Source organism: Aspergillus aculeatus (genome assembly GCF_001890905.1).
Source record: "Aspergillus aculeatus ATCC 16872 unplaced genomic scaffold ASPACscaffold_2, whole genome shotgun sequence".
Taxonomy (NCBI): Eukaryota; Fungi; Ascomycota; class Eurotiomycetes; order Eurotiales; family Aspergillaceae; genus Aspergillus; species Aspergillus aculeatus.
Window position 1 is genome coordinate 136,736 of NW_017962977.1, and position 21,901 is coordinate 158,636.

Below are 21,901 nucleotides of genomic sequence, written 5' to 3' on the forward strand. Positions count from 1 at the left end.
TGGTTGCCACGAAGGGTAGTTTTCCCCGACCTGCTGCTTGCGTTCGGCAACGATGGCGATGATGTTAGGAAAAGTGAAGGTGGAGAAGAAAAAAAGGAGACAGTAGATGATGACATGGTCATCTACCCCATCACAAGCGAGACCCTTATGGTACTCACCCATGGTTTCACTGTACGAGCAAGTCGGTCTCTGGTTTCAGCAGGATGCTCAGCACCTCGTCGGATGCTCAAAACTGTGCGAATGCCACTTCTTGCTTCTTCTGATGTTATAAGTAGCACCTCCCAGCACCCTGACAAGAAAATCAGCTGGCATACAATCCGACTCGGGCTTGATCTTCGCAGACAACTAGTTTCCCCTTGGGGTTCGATCACCTTTCTTCATTTTACAAACCTTCTTCAACCGAGAGAACTTGGAGAACCATGGCCACCGATATGTTGTCTGTGTTCAGCGTTGCGCCATATGCTTTTGTGGTCGGGCTGGTAGGCATCTCGTATCTTTTCATTTGGCCATTTATGCAGTATCTCCGGGATCCGAAAGGTAGGCATCAGGGACACAAAACTCGTCGAGGTTCTTAACCGCTGACCTCTTCCAAGGGCTGCGGAAATATCCTAATCTGACTCCCATCTCAGGGATGTCTGCAATCCCCTTCATGTTCATGGCTTCACGCGGATTCCGCTCTCGCGAGCTGATGGAGCTACACCGGGAGAAGCCCGTTATCCGCACAGGCCCTAATATGCTGTCATACGGAGACGTACGCGCCATCAAGGACATCTATGGACACAACACCAAGTGCATCAAGGACCCGTCGTACGTCATCACGGCGGGCACTCACTACCATTTGGCCGATGTCGTGGACAAGCCAGATCACGCCCGGAAGCGCAAAGTTCTGTCTTCGGCATATGCTTTGAAGAATTTGGAGACATGGGAGCACAAGGTCAGCGACAAGTGCGAGAAGGTGGTCGCACACTTTGACCGTGTGTGCACGGCAGCTCCGTCCGCAGCAGTGGCAGCGGGAAAGCAAGCTCCTGATCGAGCTGACTTGACTCTGGATTTCCGGGCGTGGACAAACTTTTTCACTTTAGACGCCATTGCTGACATTGGTCTGTCAGAGAAGCTGGGCTTCCTAGATCAAGGACATGATCTCTGTGTGGCGCAGCGCAAGGATGGTAGCACGTATGAGGTGTCCCTGCGTGAGGCTCTCTACCCGACAGCGCGGAAACAATCACTCATCCTCTGGAACTACGAGTGGTATCCGACCCTCAACCGGCTGGTGAACGTGATTCCGTATTTCAAGCGCATGCAACAGTCCTCCGATCACTGGGACAACATCATCTGGCGTCGCGGAACCGAGCGACTGCGACGGTACGAAGAAGGCGAGCGACTGGATGACTTCTTCCAAGCATTGATGGAGGACAAGAACGGCCGTGCCAATCAACTCGAATGGGGCGAGGTGCTGGCTGAGGTCAATATCATGATGAACGCGGGCAGTGTGACCACCGCTATCGCCATCACCAACGTGATGTACCAGCTGCTGAAGAACCCCGAATGTCTGCAGAAGCTGCGAGCTGAAGTGGATGCCGTCCTTGACCCGGACGAGATCATTGCGCCATACGACAAAGTGAAGCACCTGCCTTATCTACGGGCATGTCTGGACGAGTCGCTCCGTATCTTCCCACCTACTTCTCACGGATTGCCGCGCGAAACGCCACCAGAGGGAATGGAGATCCTTGGCCAGTGGGTCCCAGGTAACACCACCGTCAGCATGTCGGCATTTGTGGCTCATCGAGATGAGAGAGCGTTCCGCAAAGCCGACAAGTACATCCCGGAGCGCTGGTTGGGTGAGGAAGGGAAAGCATTGCAGCCGTACTTCATTGCCTTCTCAGCTGGCGCCCGTTCATGCATTGGACGCAACATCTCGTACCTAGAGCAGGCCAAGATTCTGGCGACCTTGGTACGCCGGTACGAGTTCGCTCTGCCGTCTCCGGAGTGGGAACTGCAGCGAGAGGAGACGATGAATCTTATTTTGGGTGATATGCCTGTGAAGATTTGGCGGCGAGAAGTACCGATGGATGACTCGTAGTCTTGGCTTTCTGCTCCAACTGGTTTACGTCTTCTCGCATTACCTTTTCACCTTAGATTTCGAGGCATAAGGCATAGAATGATCCAATTGATGACTGATGACTTTTATTTTTTGTTGCTTGCCCCACACAAGCTTAGTGCATAGATTGATCGCAGTGTAACTATTGGAAATCGAAGATCAATTCCTGCAGTAACCCTTCTATGCCTAGGTGGTGTTGTACCAGTACAGTACATACCCGAGCGAGACAGGTCAGTTGGAGAATGACCTGTTGTGTAATCTTAGTTCGAGAGATCGACGTGCACGGACGTAGCTCAATCCACAGTATTCTGCATGTGATATACATGGGAAGGATTTGCAAGGGTTCCCCGTGGGGATGATGATGGATGGATGGATAAATGGATGGACTGTGGAGACTGGAGAGGAAGCGTTGAATGAACTTTGAGCCTGGAGGGGAGAAAGTGTCCGAGATAAAGAGGGTCTGTCCCAATGGGGTAAACAACTGGCGCGGGTGCGTAGAGGCCAGGGGAGGAAATATTGTCCGTGAGCGGGGAATATCTCCCTTTCCTTTACGGAGAGAATACTTCCACAATGGATGGAAGTGGAAGTGTCATCGTTCTCACACAACAGCAGGGACAACTCATGCTCTCTAAACCTCCACCTGCAAGCCTCCTTGTTTTCCATTTTGGATATCTCTCGCCTCCCCCGCTTCTCCCCCGCCTTTCGCCGATTCCCCCTCGTCTCTCCCCCACACCTCTCCGCTCCTCCCCGTCTGCAGATGGAGAAAGGTCGTCAAATGCCGACCCGGCCTACAATTAACAACTATCCAGTCCTACTCATAGACCTACAGTACCAATTCAAGCCGGCAGGATGGCTTGAGTAAGATTTGGCTGAGGTGAGGCTTTTAAGAAAGCATTGCTTCCCACCTTGTGAAGCATCTTCATCAGACACCATCACCCATCACCTTCCACTCACCCAGCATGAGTGCCCCATGGCATCTTTCACCTGAAGCCTTGCAACAGCTGGCCAGGTGCTTGATCCCTACTGGGTCCGCCGACTATGCCGCCTTGACGGTCATGTCGATGGCCGCTGCTACCTATCTATCTCGTGGTGTGCTCTGGGATCAGCCTGACCCCTACCGTCATTTGCTCTATGAGCGTCCTCAATTGAAGATGGGCGGTGCATCCGGCACCAACGCACATCAAGAAACACGCAATATTGCCCAGAAGCTTGCTGAGGCAGACAAAAACATTGTCGTCTTCTGGGGCTCCCAGTCGGGGACTGCAGAGGGTTTTGCTCATCGCCTAGCACGCGAGATCGCCTTGCGCTTCCAGCAGTCCACCATGACGGCAGATCTGTCAGATTATGACCCAGATTCAATCCGCGAAATCCCAAACTCCAAAATAGCCATTTTTCTGCTTTCTACATATGGAGAGGGGGATCCTAGTGACAACACAGCGGAGTTTTGGGATTGGATCCAGAAGGCTCCCGATGAATCACTATCCAATCTCCGCTACTGCGCCTTCGGGCTGGGCAACAGCAACTACAAGTTCTACAACCGAGTCGTTGACGTGGTTGTCCAGGCTTTGGATCAGCGCGGTGCTCGATCATTGCTGTCTATAGGCAGAGCCAACGATGCTGAAGGTACCACACAAGAGGACTTTATCAGCTGGAAGGACGACCTCTTCGCTGCCTGCCGCACCCAGCTGGGCTTTGAGGAAGGCGAAGCTCAATACCTACCCACATTGACAGTGGACGAAGATGAATCACTGGAGCCCATCGACCTCCATCATGGTGTACCAGATGCTCGCGATCCTTCAGGCAAGGTGTCTGCTCAGTGCTCCGTCATACGCGCCCTCCCTGTGTCCAGCGCGCGGCAGCTGTTCTCGACGGCGGACCGTCATTGCCTGCATTTGGACCTAGACCTAACTCGTCAGCCAGAGTTTACCTACAAAACTGGTGACCACCTAGCTATATGGCCTGGCAACCCTGACGTCGAGGTCGAGCGTCTACTACAAGTGCTGGGCCGCACGGACCGTCGCCATGTGCCCATTGTAATCCGATCCGTGGACGCAGCCACCAAAGTCAAGATCCCCACGCCTACGACCCCCGCTGCGCTCTTTCGCTATTACCTTGAGATCGGAGCGCCGGTCAACCGAGACCAAGTTCTGGGGCTGGCGCCGTTTGCTCCCACGCCAGAAGCCAAGGCGTTTCTGCTTCGCCTTGGCCAAGACAAGGCCGTATACGCTGACTTCCTTCGTCGCACCCATGTTAATCTTGGCCGTCTTCTCCAGCTGGCCGCTCCCGGTCAGATCTGGACGCAAATGCCACTGTCCTATGTTGTTGAAACCATGTCCCCGATCCAGCCCCGCTACTACTCAATCTCATCAAGTAGTGTTCTCTCTCCTCGCAAACCCTCCATCACCGTCCTCGTCGCCTCAAGCCCCGTCCCCGAGAGCCCCACAGAACTCATTCATGGCGTGACCTCCAACTACCTCCTCGCCTTGTCGGAGCACTATCGCGACGCTGCAACCGGTGCTCACCCTCACGGCCTCACCTATTACCTCCCCGGCCCCAGCGACGCGCTCGAGGGCGGCCAGGTCCTCGCTCACCTCCGCAAGAGCAAATTCAAGCTACCTCGCCTAGCTAACTGTCCGCTCATCATGGTCGCCGCCGGAACGGGCTTGGCCCCTTTCCGGGCCTTTATCGCCGAGCGCCGCCAGCTGCAGCAGGTCGGCCGTGATGTCGGGGAGATGATCCTATTCTTCGGCTGCCGGCGGCCCGATGAAGACTTCATCTATCGCGAAGAGCTGGAAGCTCTCCAAACCGCATTGAGTGACCGTCTCCGCATCGTGACGGCTTTCTCCCGGCACGAGGAGACGCCCCGCCAATACGTTCAAGATCGGGTCCGGGAGCACGGCGAAGACGTGATCAGGCTGATCGAGGAGGGCGCGAACGTGTACATTTGCGGGCGGGCAGGAATGGCACGCGAGGTGGAGAAGACAGTCGGTCAGGCCATGCGGAAGACGAAGGGATGGAGTGATGGGGAGTGGAACGATTGGAGTAAAGCCTTCAAGAGGAAGGGGAAGTGGCAAGAAGATGTTTGGGGCTAGGTAGTTGAATCTCGTGCTCTAACTTTCAAGTAGGGTTTCAGCTTTTTTGTGGTCTTACAGATATTTTCTCATGAGTAATGAATCAGATGTAACGTTTCGACCAAGTGTGAGAACCAGTATATTGTAGGTGGAATGAAGTTGTTGGAAGTGCTTAGGGAAAGACGGACGAAATGGCCAAACTGGCCACTTGCAACTATGAAGTGTAGTATACCTATTAAGACATCATTCAACCCATGCACCTCGCTTCACTATGTTCTCTTTGCAGGCCGATCATGTACACCGCAAAATGAACTCAGTTTGTAGATGTGAATAGAAAGCGTGTATCTCATCTATAAAACCATCCAACCATCTTCAAGAATTTGAATAACTTTTGCCTTGGACAAGAAAACAGAAGAAAAGTTGAAAAATAAAATGATTCCACCAGAAACGAGGACGCAAAAGCGAGAGCAAAAGGTCTTATGATGTATACAGTCGCCAACAACCCCTTCGCGCGTTATGTACTGTACCAAAAACCCGGACAAGCACCATGGAAACGGAAACTGGAGCCCATTTTATTTTCCAAACTCACATAAGCCACCGTTCACTCCAGCTATATTTGCACAGAAAAGAAGAAGGGGAGAAAGATTTGGAAAAAAAAGACAAATTTCGAAAGATTCTCCAGACGGGATTCTAGAAAGCAAGAATCTATAAACTTTAAGGGATTCGTTTGGCAGCATGCGCCTGCTCAAAGATCCGTTGCCAGATCGCAATCCACTGTTGCTGCTTGTAGGACGGATAGGTGAGTTTTTGGGGCTCGCGGAAGGTCGCCTGCAGGATCTCGCGCAGACGGGCGCTGAGGAGCTTCAGCGCCAGCATGGCTTTCCAGTCGCGGATGGAGAAGCGGATGCGGTTAGCGTCGATGGAGATGACGCCGGAGTACATCTAAAACTGGAGTTAATCTTCGCCCGCTGTGTATACTCAAGGTGAGAGGATAATTGGCGATGGCGTATGGCCCCATGCCAGGTAGTAGGATGATCCACAAAGGGAAGTGAGAAACGCACCTTGAATTCAGGTTCTCCGCAAAGTATGGCAATGGCAAAGTCATCGACAACGCTTGTTTCAAAAGCATTGTAATTTCGGTTACGGCCCTGCATGATGTTGTAATAAGAAAGCCATTTGAGGGGGGGGGAAGATGGGTCCGGGTTGCGGTTGACAGAAGTAGGATGAAGGGTAACGGATTGATTGTTGGCGACGTTGCGCCAGCCTTTGCCTTCACGGGTGAGCAGCTTTGGATAGAAACTCCAAGATATGACCGAGTTGACGACCGTGTCGTTGATGCTGTTGGTGTCGTATTCTTCAGGAATGACGAAAAATTGTCGATTGCGGCCGCCGTAGCGCGATCTTTCCTAGTCAGTGAGGCTTGAACCACGGTGAAGTTCGAGGGGGGGAGACCGCTTGCTTACCTATTCAAAGCAGCCTTCTGTATCGGGTCGAGGGTCAAGAGACCGGCGTCAGCAATTGACACTACCAATTGCATTTTGATGTCTTCGATATTGAGCAATGTTTGTGAGCTGAGGAAGTTCTTCCGGCAGAACGCGTACTCGTTTGCACCAGGTGTGTTCCTTGTGCGTTTCCAAGAGCAGTATGCATTGTATACTGTCAGGAGGTCCGAGTCACCTGTACAGGAAAAGAGTTCTATAAGTCTGGTGTCGAGGAGCTCTGGGTACCGTGAGTAGCTTACCTTTGCGGAATGAAAGTCTAGCTATATCTTTCTGCGTATTCGATCCCATCGTGTTAACGAAAGGTGACTTGGACGAAAGAATGGCTGCAATGCTGACGGTAGCATCTAAGCACCGGAAGAAGGCGCCGTGAATGATCAACTTCCCAAGGAACACATCCAATGGTAATTTGGCCAGCTGCACTCCGAGAGGAGTCAAATTCTCTGCATTCGTCAGAGCCTTGACTTCCTTTAATGAGTCGATCGCACGGCGAATGTTCTTGGATGATGGTGGATCGAGCGCTTCTAGTAGGGTAGGTTCCACCTCGCCCAGCTTGCATATTTTGACTCGCAGTACCAAGTCTTGAAGAGACAACCTCAACATCTCTGGTGTTTGTTGTTCCGCAAGCTGCAATCAGAGATTAGCATGTAGATGCTAATCTGGTTATCATGTTATCATGGAATACATACTACGTTGTCATGCCGATATTTGGTGAACATGTGGAAGCAGATTCCGTTCTGTACTCGTCCAGCTCGTCCTCGACGTTGTTTCGCATTAGCGCGTGAGATAAATGCTTCCACAAGTCGTGAAAGTTGACGTCGCTCGTCAAACCTATATTCCATTAGAAGGGGATCGACATGCTTGTTGCAAACTCGATACTAACCGCATGGTCTTCTCCTTGCCTGCATCGATCACAGCAGTGATATCCGGAATCGTAATACCTGGCCCTGGTTACTACAATTACGGTAGTCAGAATCTATGACTCTTACCTGTTTCAGCTATGTTGGTGGCAATCACAATCTTTCTCATGCCCTCTGGAGGCACGACAAAAGCCTTCTCCTGGTCTTCGCTGGCAATGGAAGAGTGCAGGGCATGCACAATCCAGCCTTGCTGGAAAGTGGGATCGGAGAGGATCTCGTCGTTCAGTCGGCGGATTTCAGCCATACCGGGCATAAAGATGAGAATAGCTTTGCTGTAATGAGTCATGTCAGGCGATGTGGCGATTTTGGCGACAAGGCGCTTAATAAGTTGATAATCGAGGCGATACTCGTCGAAATTCAGGATGGTTTCACGGGTCTGCTTCGAGTACCCATCAAGCGTTGACAAAAGACCGCCACCCGCTGCCTCACCTTGAGCCATCTCAGACGCCAACTCATCTGAGTCTTCGTCCAAGACACCATTCGACTCAGTCTCAAGCAGTCGATAGTTAGTCATCTCAACAGCGTCTTCCAAGAATTTCATCTCTACAGGGAAAGTCCGCCCAGGTATATTCAGCACAGGGACTCCGCCCAGGTATTTCGAGAAGCGTTGTGCTTCAAGTGTAGCCGACATCAGTATCAACTTCAGGTCAGGTCTTCTCACCATCAGTCGGCGGAGAACGATGAGAAGGAAGTCACTGTCAATAGAACGCTCATGGACCTCATCAAGAACGACATGTGTGATGTCTCGGAAATCGTCCGGACGCTCCAGCATACGCACCACGACTCCCGTGGTTCTACCGAAAGTCAGTCGAAAGCACTCGGCCAATTATAGGGATTAGCGACATACGCAAACACAAGCCTCGTGGCCTGACTGACTTTGCTTTCCAGCCTGACAGCGAATCCAATAAGAGAGCGAGCTGTCCCAACGTCGTTCTTATTTTCCCCAAGTTCCTCACTAACTCGTCGAGCCAATGATATAGCGGAGATTCTGCGCGGTTCTGTGACGTAAATTTTGCAAGGGCGGCCTTGCTGCATCTCATGTTCCAATATGAATGACGGGATCTGAGTACTTTTACCACTTCCTGTCTCGCTGCAAATGATAAGCGCGCGGTGTGTATCTAGAGTGTTCAAAATCTCGTCCCGGAAATTCCAGATGGGCAGCTTCATCCTGCCCTGAACCATGTACTGGAATGAGGCGGTAGAGGACTTCTCAGTCCAGATCCTCATCAGTCCCACATCAGGCTCTGAGCCATCCCTGGCGCCGGCTCCACGGATGGGAGACTCTGGCTTGCTGGAAGGTCCGTTCCTGCGCCGGAAATTATCTGACAGGACAACGTCATCTTCAAATGTGCCATGATTTTCCTGAAGTAGCTTTTTCAAACTCTTCACGGTTTTCTTATCGGCTTCATCTTCTTGCAACTTCTTTGCGTTGGCGAATTCTGTATAAAGATCTCGCCATACGGCAGGAAGACGCAGATAAGCTTTGCCCTCTTTGGAGGTCTGAGGAAACAGAATGAAAAGAGCCAGGGTTGAGACAAATGCTTCAGCTTGCTGCGATGTGGGGGTTGCCACTTTATCCATTGAGACGAACGTGGCATATGAGTTCGAGTTGTGTGTAGTACTTTCCCATTGAAATGGGAAGGGGATCTCTTGGGGTTTAGACCACCGCACTTCAACCGCGTGTCGATTCATATGTGATGATGATGAGCAGTCTTTGTACGTTACTTTGCATCCGGTGTCTCTGAAAGCATTTCGTAAACCGGTTTATCCCATCATCCAGGTCCATGAAGAAGAGCGCATGAACTTACCTTGCCTTGCAGGTCTCCTCCAGGACTCGTCGAGGGCTGAGTCCCGACCATTTTCCAAAGTCGCGAATTTCGATCGCAGCCTTGTTCAGCTCTTCCGTAATCACACCCAATTCCAGAGTGGGTTCTTCAGATCCAAACATGTCGCCTAGTAAATCTGCGTCTTCTCCGATACTGTCCAGCGGTGCTGCATCGCCATCTAGCTCTGCCTTCTTTTCCTCCGATTGCTCTTTTTCGGTGACCTCTTCGGCCGGAGCCTTCTCTTCAGGCTCGGTTCGGCAAGCAAAAGCTGCTTCCTTTCGCAAGTCGTCAAGCTTTTCCCTCCACCTGTACTCGGCCTCATGCCGGTCAAAGAGTACATCATTTTCAATACTGGCAATTTTGCGTTGCACTTTCGCTGCCTGCGGGTCCTGACTATCAGTTGCAGTAGGTTTACGGCTTCCCTTTTTGCCTTTCTTGGGCTGGTCGAAAAGTTCTGGCCGCAGCTCGTAAAGCCGGGTTTGCAGCTCCAGGTACTTGGGGGTCAAAGTATCAGGATCGAGGGAGCTGTCCGAATCATAGGCATACGACTGCGGGGGACTTGATCCTTTTACAACGCTCTTAGGCTTCTGCGCTCTGCTATCATTTTGAGTCTGTGCTGGGTTAGAACCTTGTGATGGCTCACGATCTGGTGCCAGTTAGCCATCCGATCCTTACGCGATACCAAGCGTCTAAGGTTACCAGTGATCCAAGAGACTTTCTTATCGAGCTCGTTTTGTTGTTGGGTATTAGTCTGGGTGTAAGAAGGTAGTTCTTTGGGGTCGCAGTGCAAGGCCAGCCAATCTAGAGCCTCGTCCAGGTTGCAGACCACCTCTTTGTTTGTGGATGTGAAATTACCGGGGAAATACAGCAGTAGATGCTTTAAGGCCTCATCAACTTTCTCTTCTGAAAAGCCGAGTTTGTCAAGGGTCTCCTTGAGTGTCCACAGTCTCATATACAACTCTTCTTCCGGGATGGGCTTCTTCGAGCTGGAATCCCGGCTTGAAACGGGGTTGAGCTCGCGCTCCTCGGTCTCGACCAGGCTCAATATGGTATTCAAAACGTCCGAGGGCAGCCATTCCATGAGATTGATCGAGGCGGCTTGTTGCCGAAGTACCCTCCGCTCGGTGTCTAGCTTAGTAACCTGTCTGGCTGCGTCATTCCTGCATTTCGATGCGTATTTTTCCACGAGGAGCTGCAGCTCAGCTTCCTCCAAGTGCTTCTCAAGTTCTTCGGGGGTATAGTCCTGGAGCGAAGGTGCCTTGTCCTTGTCGCTGTTTGTGGTCGCTTGCTGGTCTTCGGCGGGAGTAGGACGGTCACTTTCCGATACGGACTTGGATTCCACAGTGGAGGGCGGTAGTGAAGGTTCTGTAGATTTGGGCTTAGAGGGTACTGAGACCGTTGCGAAACCTCGAGCCGGATTAGACACAGCTTTCTTTTTTTTCCTATTATTGGGCGGCATGATGGTGGGTGGGTGAGGAGGAACGGAGGGGAAGCGGGCGAGCGAAAGAGAGCGAGAGCGAGAGAGAGAGAGAGAGGGGGGGAGGAACGGAGAGAGGTCAGTCGGTCAATGGGATGGCGATTTGGTTCTGTTGTTCGGCCGGAGTTTGGAGAAATTACTTTAAGGTTAAGAGTAGCCCAAGCACATATTTTGAATAGTGAGTCGAGGCTGAAAGGTTGGAAAGAGAGATAGCGTCATAGCCTTGTTCGGTCGGGAGGGACTGACTGACTGACTGCGCGCACAAGAGTTGGAGAGTAGGAAGTTTACCAAGGTAGTTACTATAGTACTGTACAGTACTTACTGTACGGGAGGGCTGGCTCCCCTCCCGAAGTCCCTCCCCTCCCCCTCCCCACAACCGCCGCAAAACTTTTATGACAACATCATCGGTCCCATTCGTTTGTGCGTGTGTCTGCCCATTGTCTTGTCACGCCGGCATGCTCCAGTCCACCACATAACATGGACGACTTCCCATGGGAACAGGTGGATTCCGGCAACCTGGAGAGTTTGCAGGTCGTTCTCTTTTCGAGTTCGACTGCTCGCAGAATCCGTGCTCTCCAGGAGCTCCGCGATAGAATTGGTCAGTGTTGCCAGTCCTCTTGTCCTCTCGGCAAAAGCCCAGCCCAACCCTCCAGTCCAGCTCTGCCCATTCCTTCACCACGTCTGCTCTATGGAGATGCTAATTGTGCGCTTTCGCTTCACCAGCTTCTACATTACCCTCTCAAATCCGTCAGCCTGTCATTGGCCTTCTATTCACAACTTATCCTCGCTATGTCGACCGTCCCTCTCGTCAGGCCGTTCAGCAATGCCTCCGCGAGCTGCTCAAGGCTCCGGTCCCGACCGAAGACCTAAAATACTTCACCCAGAAATTGCAGAATGAGGCTACGAAACCACTGGCTCCCGGTCCGGCTTTGGTTCTAGTCGAATGGTGCTCGATTGTGCTACAAATTGTGGCTGAAGATCCCGCGGCGCCGCTTTCTGCCGCTCTGGACACGATTGCGGTGGACGCCAGAGCTCTAGATACTTGTCTGGCTGCTGCTGGTTCCAAGCAGGCTGTGAAAATTTCCGCCCTTCGAGTCACTAGACGTGCGCTACGTGCAGTCTTTGGCTCCGCTACCTGGGGTGAGGATGCAATTCGTCAGTCTGTTCAGCGATTGACCAGCGATGCTACCGCGGGTCAAAAGAATGCACCTTTCCTTGGCGTCATCTCCGGGGTCTGCGCTCGTCTTCCGACCAGGAAGCCGATCCTGGAGGAGCAAAAGAAAGCCATCATCGCCTTCTACACCAAAGAATTAGTCGGATCCAAGTCCGCTCCGCCTTCGCATATCGCCGATGCATTGGGTGACTTTTTCGTTGCGTTTGTTACCTACGAAGATGTTGCGTCTGAGTTGACGCCGCCCTTTGAGAAGGCCATGCTGCGGTCCCCTGAAGTGGTATTCAGCGGCTTGCTTCCATCTCTCTGCTCCTCTCTGCCAGATGATTTTGATCTTGCGGAGCTTCTACATACTCGACTCTTGAAGCATTTGTTGTCCAGTATGAAGTCAGCCAACCCCGCAATCAGACAAGGCGCCGTCCGTTCCTTTGAGGCACTGCTTTCAAAGTCGAAGAGTGACACCCTTTTGCTCAAGGTCACCAGCGAAGTCGTTGGTCCTCTCAAGACTCAAAAAATCACCAATCCGGAACAACGTGCCGTGTACGCTCAAGCCATTGCTGCTATTCTGCCTTCCGTCGATATTTCAAAAGAAGTGGTCCAAGGTCTTGTCCCTGTTTTCTCGCGTGAATCCAATGAAGCCGCCTTGGAACAGGAGATCAAATCGTTCTGCAAGCATCTGACATTCCTTGTACACTCTAAGGTCAAGGTCAACGACGATGTCATCGGCGCAATTGTGAAGGGGTCTTCCGACAAGCGCGTACCGTTCAAGAAGCTTTGGCAGCTCAATGTCAGTGAGGTATTCTGGCAGGTAGAAGCGTCGACCTTGGCAAGCGCTGAGGTTGAACCGCTCGTCAACAAGTATTTGGGCAAGATGAAAGAACTATACAATGAGGTCTTCTCCAACCCGTTGCCTTCTGCTCAGGGTGGATCATTGTCCACAGCTCATATTTACCTTGCCCTATTGGAGCGCTCTTCTCCCCTTGCAAGCTTCGATAAGGCAGCTTGGGACGAGACTATCGCACAGGCGATGGTGCTCAACCCCAAGCCGTCATTCTTGCTTAACCCCAAGGCATATTCTAAGCTGGCTTCTCAAGCTGAGATCCAGTGGGCTGTGAGAGCACTTTCTGCAGTCACCACTAGCTCCAAGTTCGATGGCGCCGAAGATGCAGCTAAGACTGCATGGGCTCAGGCTTTCATTTACAGCATCACTGCCCCTGCACTTCACACTAGCTTCCGTGATGAATCTGCTCGTGCACTGACGGAGGTATACTTGAAGAATGTGGCTGGCACCAGCCGGATCATCATTAATGGCTTATGGGCTTGGATTCTTGCTTTCAGAACAGGCGAGAAGGAATCCGCGCCCATCTCTGCGGGTCCCGAAAGCGAAAGACATCTTCATCTCGTTCTAAAGGCCATTTGCCCGCCCTCGTCTACCTTGCAAGCGGTGGAACCCAACGCAGCCGATCTGAAGTGCCAGCTTGTTGATTTACTTCTCCTTTCTCGACCTGAATTAATCCCAAATGCGTCTTGGATCTCCCTGTGTCTCAGAACAGGTACCGATCCGGGTGATCTGGTGCGCGAGTTTGCAGATGACTGTTTGAAGCAATTGACCCGCGTCCAAAGGGTAAGCATGGCCCTGGTTCTTCTACGATTGGTTACTAACGGCTGGTAGGATCCCGTTCAATCCAAAATCCCTCGACTGAATGCCGCTATCTGGAGCGCGGCCGGCGAACTGAGCTTTGTAGCCCCAGATGCTATGGTACCTCGACTCGTCGCTCAAATTCGGGAGGACTTGGATGTGTCTCGTGTTTCCAAGTTCACCCCAACTGATGTCGCCATCGCACGCACACCTGAGGGAACTATGTTCGTCGATGTCCTTAGCACTAAATCAAAGCCAGCCTTCGACAAGAACAACAAGGACTATAATATCCTCAAGTGGGAAGAAGAACTACGTGTGCAATTGGCGGAGAAGAAAGGCCAAAAGCCAAAGAAGCTTACTGCTGATGAGCAGGCAAAGGTCAAAGCTCAGCTTGCCAAGGAGTCCAAGATCCGTGAGGAGGTCCTTGAGGAAATCAAGAAGATCGAAAGGGGAACTGGAATCATCCAAGGTCTTGCTAGTGGCCCGGCAATCGACGCAGATGGCTGGATCAACCCTGCTGTGAGCGCCTTGCTCGCATTGGCAGAGGCTGGTGCAGGTTTGTTTGCCGGCGATGTCGTTTCCAAGGCCTATATCAAGTGTGCAGAGAAGCTTTCTTCACGGCTTGGTCCGTTGCGGCCTTTCGTGGGTATTGCAACTCTTCGCGCGATCGGCCAGACACATCTGCCTCCTGATATGGAAGCTGAGTCTCTTGGACGTAAGTCACCCTTGTCGGCACGAACTCGAATACGACCTAACTAACACGCCTGTAGAACTCGTAACCAGGATCCTGTATCGATTGCGGTTCGCCTCTGAACAACGCCCTCTTGATATCTCGTCACTGGCATACGTTCTTCCCTTGCTCTTCTTGATCCTCGATAGGAACGGCATTGAGGAACAGAAGGGGGAAGAAGAAGGCGAGCAAGTTCTCCTTGCCATCGAAGTTTTGTCCTTCCATTCAAGCTCTTGTAAGACCCATAACCCGACTTGAATCCTGATCTCGTGGAACTGATTTTATATGTACAGTTACCGACGAACGCCTCCCTCGGGTTGAGGTTCTTAACCAATTGCTGTCAGCAATGCAGAGGTACACTCAACACTATAAGCTCATCAAGGACACCCTTTTCGACTTCTGCCGGTATATTTCATCCAATATCACTCAAGACGAGCTGGATGTTCTGTTGAAGGGCACAATTGTTTCTGAGGTGTCTGTTCGTACATCTGTGCTGCAGGTCATTGAAGCTGAAATCGATTTGACCGATCTCGATTTCTCGGAGCACATCTGGCTAGAATGCCATGATCATGTAGAAGAAAATGCAGAAATCGCTGAGAATATCTGGGAAGAAAACGCGCTGGAGGTTGATGACTCCTCATATGGAAAGATCATTCCCTATCTCGCGTCGAAGGATTCGCATCTCCGCGGTGCTGCTGCCCGTGCCTTGGCCCATGCTATTGAGTCAAATCCATCTATCTTCGATGAGATCGTTTCGCAGCTGCAGTCGAAGTATTCAATCGAGATCCAGCCCAAGGTCCCTGAGAAGGACAGCTACGGGATGCCCAAGAAGATGGACATGACCGACCATTGGGAGTTCCGCAGTGGTATAGCCCTCGCGCTCGGCGCTATGACAAATTTGTTTGAGGGCGAGCAGATTGTTGGGTTCCTGCGCTTCCTGATTGAGAGGGGTCCATTGATTGACAAGAGCTCCGTGGTGAGATCCCAGATGGCGGAGAGTGGTCGATCCGTCATCGCCGCACGTGGCCAGCAGGTTGTGGAGGAGTTGATGAAACTTCTGGAAACTACATTGGAAACATCCGACAAGGGGAGCGAGACTTCTGACTTGCTCAATGAGGCTGTGGTTGTTCTGTACGGATCCTTGGCCCAGCATCTTAAAGCAGACGACACTCGTCTACAGATTGTCCTTAAGAAACTTCTGGGCACTCTGCCTACGCCTTCGGAAAGCGTGCAGTCCGCAGTTTCTGGGTGCTTGCCACCCCTCATCCGACTTTGCGGCCCTCAGCAGAGCGGACAGTATGTCAAGGATATGCTGGATCAACTTTTACAGTCTAAGAAGTATGCTACTCAACGTGGTGCAGCCTATGGTCTCGCTGGTATTGTCAGTGGCCGGGGTATCTCCACGCTGCGCGAATTCCAGGTCATGGCTCATCTACAGGATGCTTCGGAGAACAGAAAGGAGCCCCATCAGAGACAGGGTGCTTTACTGGCATATGAACTGTTCGCGACCATTCTTGGTCGAACATTCGAGCCATATGTTATTCGGATTGTCCCTCAACTCCTCGCTAGTTTCGGAGATGTGAACGCAGACGTCCGCGATGCCTGCCTTGATGCGGCCAAGGCCTGCTTCTCAAACCTCAGCTCGTATGGTGTCAAGCAGATTCTCCCGACTCTTCTTGATGGTCTCGATGACACGCAGTGGCGTAGTCAGAAGGGAGCTTGTGATCTTCTGGGTGCTATGGCTTATTTGGATCCCCAGCAGCTGGCGGCCAGTCTGCCTGACATTATCCCCCCGCTAACAGTTGTCTTAAATGACACGCACAAGGAGGTGCGTAATGCAGCCAACCGCAGCTTGCAGCGCTTCGGTGAAGTTATCAGCAACCCTGAAGTCAAGAGCCTGGTCAACGTACTCCTCAAGGCGCTGAGTGACCCCACTAAATACACTGACGAAGCTCTCGACTCGCTCATCAAGGTGTCTTTCGTTCACTATCTGGATGCTCCTTCCTTGGCTCTCGTCGTTCGTATCCTCGAGCGCGGTCTCGGCGACAGGTCGAACACGAAACGCAAATCTGCCCAGATTATTGGCAGTTTGGCTCATCTTACGGAGCGCAAAGACCTCATTTCTCACCTACCGATTATCGTTTCCGGTCTGCAGCTGGCTATTGTTGATCCTGTACCCACTACCCGTGCTACTGCTTCCAAAGCCCTTGGATCGCTCATTGAAAAGCTTGGAGAAGATGCCCTTCCCGATCTCATTCCCAATCTCATGGCTACGCTCAAATCGGATACCGGCGCCGGTGATAGACTGGGATCCGCTCAAGCTCTTTCGGAGGTGCTCGCAGGCTTGGGTACTACCAGACTGGAGGAGACGCTGCCTACCATTTTGCAGAATGTCAGCAGCTCGAAGCCATCTGTTCGCGAAGGCTTTATGACCCTCTTCATCTTCCTTCCCGCTTGCTTTGGAAACAGCTTCGCTTCCTACCTTAGCAAAATCATCCCCCCAATCCTTTCTGGATTGGCTGACGACGTCGAATCTATTCGTGAGGTGTCGCTCAAGGCTGGTCGCTTGTTGGTCAAGAACTTCTCCTCCAAGGCCATTGACCTGCTTCTTCCGGAGCTTGAACGTGGTCTTGCGGACGATAGCTACCGTATCAGATTGAGTTCCGTTGAGCTGGTTGGTGACCTTCTTTTCAGTATCACTGGTATCACGGCCCGGGCCGATGCAGAAGAGGAAGAGGAAGAGGCCGCCCAAGCTGGACAGTCGCTTCTCGAAGTTCTCGGAGAGGAGAGAAGGAACAAGGTCTTGTCTGCGCTCTTCATCTGTCGCTGCGATACTTCCGGTCTTGTCAAGAGCGCCGCTATGGGTGTCTGGAAGTCACTTGTCGCTTCGCCCAAGACCCTCAAGGATATGGTGCCCACTCTATCTCAGCTCATCATCCGCCGCCTTGGCTCTTCTAACATGGAGCACAAAGTCATCGCTAGCAACGCTCTGGGAGACCTTATCAAGAAGGCCGGAGAGTCTGTTCTCGCGACTTTGCTTCCTACCCTCGAGGAAGGTCTTCAGTCATCTCCCGATGTGGATGTGAGACAGGGTATCTGCATTGCTTTGAGAGAGCTTATCACCTCTGCTTCCCCTGAGGCTCTTGAGGACTATGAGAAGGTTCTCATCTCGACTGTCCGGGTGGCCTTGGTTGATAATGATGAGGACGTGCGTGAGGCTGCCGCCGAAGCATTTGACGCTTTACAACAGATTCTTGGCAAGAGGGCCGTCGATCAGGTCCTTCCTCATCTCTTGCTTCTGTTGAGGAACAGCGACGAGGCAGAGCAGGCATTGTCAGCCCTCCTGACACTACTCACTGAGCAGACGCGAGCCAACATTATCCTGCCGAACCTCATCCCTACTCTTCTCACCTCTCCGATTTCAGCATTCAATGCCCGGGCTCTCGCCTCCCTCGCGGAAGTGGCAAGCAGCGCTATGACACGTAGACTGCCTACGATTCTCAACTCCCTGATGGATAATATCGTGTCTACTACCAACGAGGAGCTTCGACATGAGCTCAGCAGTGCTTTTGATACCATCTTGGTGTCTGTTGACGAGAATGACGGTCTCAATGTGATGGTGAATGCCATGATGACTCTTCTGAAGCACGATGACCACGTCCGTCGCGCTACTGCTGCAGTTCATCTCAAGAACTTCTTCGCGAATGCCGAAATCGACTATTCCAGATACCATCAAGACTTGATCCGGGTCTTGCTCATTTCTTTCGATGACGGCGACAAGGATGTTGTGAAGGCCGCATGGGCAGCACAGAGCGAGCTTACATCTCATCTGCGCAAGGAAGAGATGGAGGTTCTTACGATCCCCACGCGACAGGCGTTACGTTCTGTGGGCGTTCCTGGCGCCAACCTTCCAGGTTTCAGCCTCCCCAAGGGTATTACTGCTGTTTTGCCGATCTTCTTGCAAGGTCTCTTGAACGGGAGCGTCGAGCAGCGTACTCAAGCCGCCCTTGCCATCAGCGATATCATCGATCGCACTGGTGCGGATTCTCTGAAGATGTTCGTCACGCAAATCACGGGTCCTCTTATCCGTGTCGTGTCTGAGCGGTCGGTGGATATCAAATGTAAGTCCTTCTCTTCATTCTTACAATGCTGTTGCTCCGGTCCTTTAACTTACGATGAACTTCAGGTGCCATCTTCTTCACTCTTAACAAACTCCTGGAGAAAATTCCGTTGGCTGTCAAGCCATTCTTGCCCCAACTTCAACGGACGTTCGCCCGTGGTCTGGCCGACTCTACTAGCGAGACTTTGCGCAACAGGGCCGCCAAGGGTCTTGGAATCCTGATCACTTTGACTCCCAGGGTCGACCCTCTTATTGCGGAACTCGTTACTGGAACCAAGACACCTGACGTTGGAGTGAGAAATGCAATGATGAAGGCACTTCAAGAGGTTGTCGGCAAGGCCGGCGCCAACATGAGTGAAGCTTCGAAGAATGCTATTCTGGCCCTTATTGATGACGAAGCCAGCGATCAGACTGACGCTGTAGCTATCACCAATGCCAAGCTTCTTGGTGCTTTAGTCAAGGTACTTCCACCAGCCACAGCAGGCCCACTCATCAAGAACAGAGTCCTGACGGCCAATGTCTCTCATTCTTCGATTTTGGGTCTCAATGCTCTGCTTGTCGAGGCGCCTTCCGCGTTGACTGAGCATTTTGCCACTGAGACGCAGGCAGTCATCTGCCAAGGTGTCACCAACAAGGATGTAAGTATTTCCAGCATGTAGGGCCACGGACCGCGCTAACTCCTGATAGCCCTTTATTTCCGACAACAGCGTCTTGGCTGCAGGTAAATATCTGCTTATTGAGGATGAGCATCGCAACTTTGAAGTCAACAAAGCCATTTTTGAAGCGTTGGCGCCTTGCATTCAGCCTGGTGGGCCCTCCGATACCCGGAGATTGGCTTTGGTGGTCCTGCGGACCGTCAGCCGACTTCATCCGGAGTTGACTCGGCCGCACCTGGCTCTCCTTGCGCCCCCCATCTTCGGTAGTGTGCGCGACATGGTCATCCCTGTGAAGTTGGCGGCGGAGGCTGCCTTCCTCGCGATCTTTTCTGTGGTAGAGTCTGAAAATGCCGTATTCGACAAGTACATGGCTGGTCCTGGGGCTGAGCTTCCGCCGGGCCCCAAGCGGAGCATGTCTGACTACTTCAAGCGTGTTGCCTTGCGTCTTGCCAGCCAGGCCCGAGAGCGAAAGGAGGCGGAGGGTGGACAGGGTGGGCTAGGCCTGTCCAATGATGAGGTTGATGACGAGAAGGAAGTGTGGAGCATTGGCAAGGTCGATCTTGGAGAGGGGACGTTTGGAGATGATTGATGGTAGGATGATGTGAAGTAGACTTGTTCTAGCAGTGGCATGAATTAGATTTATACCCTTGTATTGGGGGTTAAGGTTGATTCTGATGGGGAAGGCCTGGAGGAAAGAAGGAACAGGTTTTAGGAAGGTTATGTTTATAGGAATGTTATATGTTATTGGTATATGGTCCATGTCATTCGATGTCATAAGTACTACTAATGTCTAGACTACTACCTATTCAGTAGTTACTGTATGTATCCATGATCTTACTTGGTACTTAGTGTCGACTCCATTCGTGCTTGGCTGTCTAGACTGGGACTAGCCCTATCTATCCATGGAGTACGGATAGATAAGAAACACCATGAGCTTATCAGTCACGTGTCTGGCGGTGGCGGAAACCAACACCAGAAAAACATGAAGAGAAGAATCGAGCAAGTGGATGCGGAGAAAGGTGGAAACACATGTTGAACCACCCCAGGAGAAATAAAGGCAGATAGCCTCATTATGCAACTCGTCTAGGTCAGATAACGTTGCGAACGTATACCTGACTCGTCTGTACATGGAGGTGAGGCTCTGGCGGCGGAACCCCAGATCGGGACAAGTGGCTGGGGCACAAGCCCTAGGGTGGATTTTCTCGCTTAGAAGCACAGTGGCTTAGCTAATCAGTGGGCGTATCTCAAACTCCTCAGCTGGGAATTCTACCCGTCGTCGAGTGCAACGAACATCATCCGCCAACGACCGTCGATACGCCGACATCAAGATGTGAGTCCTATCATCGATTTGTGCTCGTGTCGTTTGAGAGGAGAATTACGGCCCTTCGATGGACTACTTTTTTGGCCCTTTTGGCCCTTGGGCCCAACCATGCACCACCTCCGCAGCATATGCCCATCGAAGGGCCCTTGTCACTCCTCCACTCGTCGACGAAGCAAAGGAATTTCTCGGATCGCATTGGACTGCATGCTGACCGTCTGGTTTTTTCCCCATACAATAGGGTCAACCTTCGCACCCAGAAGCGCCTCGCGGCCTCCGTGGTCGGCTGCGGCAAGCGCAAGATTTGGCTCGACCCCAATGAGATGAATGAGATCTCCAACGCCAACTCCCGTCAGACCATCCGCAAGCTCGTCAGCGATGGCCTCATCATCCGCAAGCCCGTCACCATGCACTCCCGCGCCCGTGCCCGTGAGCTCGCCGCCGCCCGCAGAATCGGCAGACACCGTGGTCTGGGTAAGCGCAAGGGTACCAAGGAGGCCCGTATGCCCAGGTATGCACTCCCGACTCTCTCTCGCCTCCACGCAGCGGAAGGATCAGTCTTGAGCTTTGGATATGACTGGATCGCGATACTGGAAATCTGGGTTGGAGACAGAAGGTGCTGACGTGCGGTTTCTTTCCCTCACTACAGCCAGATCCTCTGGATGCGCCGCATGCGTGTTCTCCGTCGCCTGCTCGTCCGTTACCGTGCCTCCGGCAAGATCGACAAGCACCTGTACCACGAGCTCTACCACCTGAGCAAGGGTAACACCTTCAAGCACAAGCGTGCCCTCATCGAGCACGTAAGTTGACTCCTTTGTCTGCTTTGCTGCACGAACCGCCTTCTTTGTCACGAACTCACCACATCTTCTTGAATCTACACACAATCATATGGCGGGTTGGCCGAACTTGATGGAGAATAGGAACTAACCCGGTTTCTTTTACCCACCACAGATCCAGAAGGCCAAGGCTGAGAGACACCGTGAGCGTGTCCTCAAGGAGGAGATGGACGCTAAGCGTGCCAAGAACAAGGCTCTCCGTGAGCGCCGCTTGGAGCGCAAGGAGGCCAAGCAGAACGCTTTGGTCGCCGAGGCTCAGGAGTAAATTTCTTCTGTTTGACGAACTTTGGCGGTGCGGAGGTTGAAAAGCGGGGGATAATGGGTTAATCGATCAGCCAGTGGAATATAAATCAGGTCGACCAAAACTACACACTTCCCCGTTTTTTCGTTGCAGGTCTGGCTCGTTGGCTTTGAGAAGAACAAGAAAAGTTGCATCCGGGACACATGGCTTCTGTCTGAATCGTATCAAGGAGGCAACCCGGCACACCTGGGTTCGTCGCGGACACGGGGAAATTAACATATATCACCTCTGGCTTTACC

The 21,901-nt window shown here is 52.1% G+C and overlaps 5 protein-coding genes across 5 annotated transcripts; 4 read left to right on the top strand and 1 right to left on the bottom strand.

The window, feature by feature from the left end:
• The first annotated feature begins 33 nt into the window (after nucleotides 1-33).
• Nucleotides 34-2,194, top strand: ASPACDRAFT_1852351 (cytochrome P450). The gene is made up of 2 exons (XM_020197243.1): nucleotides 34-537; nucleotides 594-2,194. Exons 1-2 carry the CDS (start codon nucleotides 420-422, stop codon nucleotides 2,078-2,080), a joined length of 1,605 nt encoding a protein of 534 aa, XP_020059700.1. The 5' UTR covers nucleotides 34-419; the 3' UTR covers nucleotides 2,081-2,194.
• A 547-nt stretch (nucleotides 2,195-2,741) lies between these two features.
• ASPACDRAFT_1878358 (NADPH cytochrome P450 oxidoreductase family protein) lies at nucleotides 2,742-5,291 on the top strand. The gene has a single exon (XM_020198134.1). The coding sequence runs from the start codon at nucleotides 3,058-3,060 to the stop codon at nucleotides 5,188-5,190; it is 2,133 nt and encodes a 710-aa protein (XP_020059701.1). The 5' UTR covers nucleotides 2,742-3,057; the 3' UTR covers nucleotides 5,191-5,291.
• Nucleotides 5,292-5,883: 592 nt separating this feature from the next.
• Nucleotides 5,884-10,873, bottom strand: ASPACDRAFT_56788 (putative ATP dependent RNA helicase; the record flags this gene model as incomplete). Its single annotated transcript, XM_020203171.1, has 10 exons — nucleotides 5,884-6,111; nucleotides 6,231-6,570; nucleotides 6,633-6,846; nucleotides 6,911-7,295; nucleotides 7,358-7,499; nucleotides 7,552-7,615; nucleotides 7,658-8,382; nucleotides 8,436-9,329; nucleotides 9,397-10,060; nucleotides 10,090-10,873. The coding sequence occupies 10 exons, from the start codon at nucleotides 10,871-10,873 to the stop codon at nucleotides 5,884-5,886; spliced, it is 4,440 nt and encodes a 1,479-aa protein (XP_020059702.1).
• A 400-nt stretch (nucleotides 10,874-11,273) lies between these two features.
• On the top strand, nucleotides 11,274-19,977 carry ASPACDRAFT_111075 (putative translational activator). The gene is made up of 7 exons (XM_020195515.1): nucleotides 11,274-11,489; nucleotides 11,615-13,686; nucleotides 13,735-14,416; nucleotides 14,472-14,666; nucleotides 14,725-18,552; nucleotides 18,618-19,189; nucleotides 19,239-19,977. The coding sequence occupies exons 1-7, from the start codon at nucleotides 11,369-11,371 to the stop codon at nucleotides 19,794-19,796; spliced, it is 8,028 nt and encodes a 2,675-aa protein (XP_020059703.1). The 5' UTR covers nucleotides 11,274-11,368; the 3' UTR covers nucleotides 19,797-19,977.
• A 679-nt stretch (nucleotides 19,978-20,656) lies between these two features.
• Nucleotides 20,657-21,626, top strand: ASPACDRAFT_22496 (60S ribosomal protein eL19; the record flags this gene model as incomplete). The annotated part of the gene is made up of 3 exons (XM_020199122.1): nucleotides 20,657-21,036; nucleotides 21,175-21,325; nucleotides 21,477-21,626. The coding sequence occupies 3 exons, from the start codon at nucleotides 20,657-20,659 to the stop codon at nucleotides 21,624-21,626; spliced, it is 681 nt and encodes a 226-aa protein (XP_020059704.1).
• Between the last annotated feature and the right edge of the window lie 275 nt (nucleotides 21,627-21,901).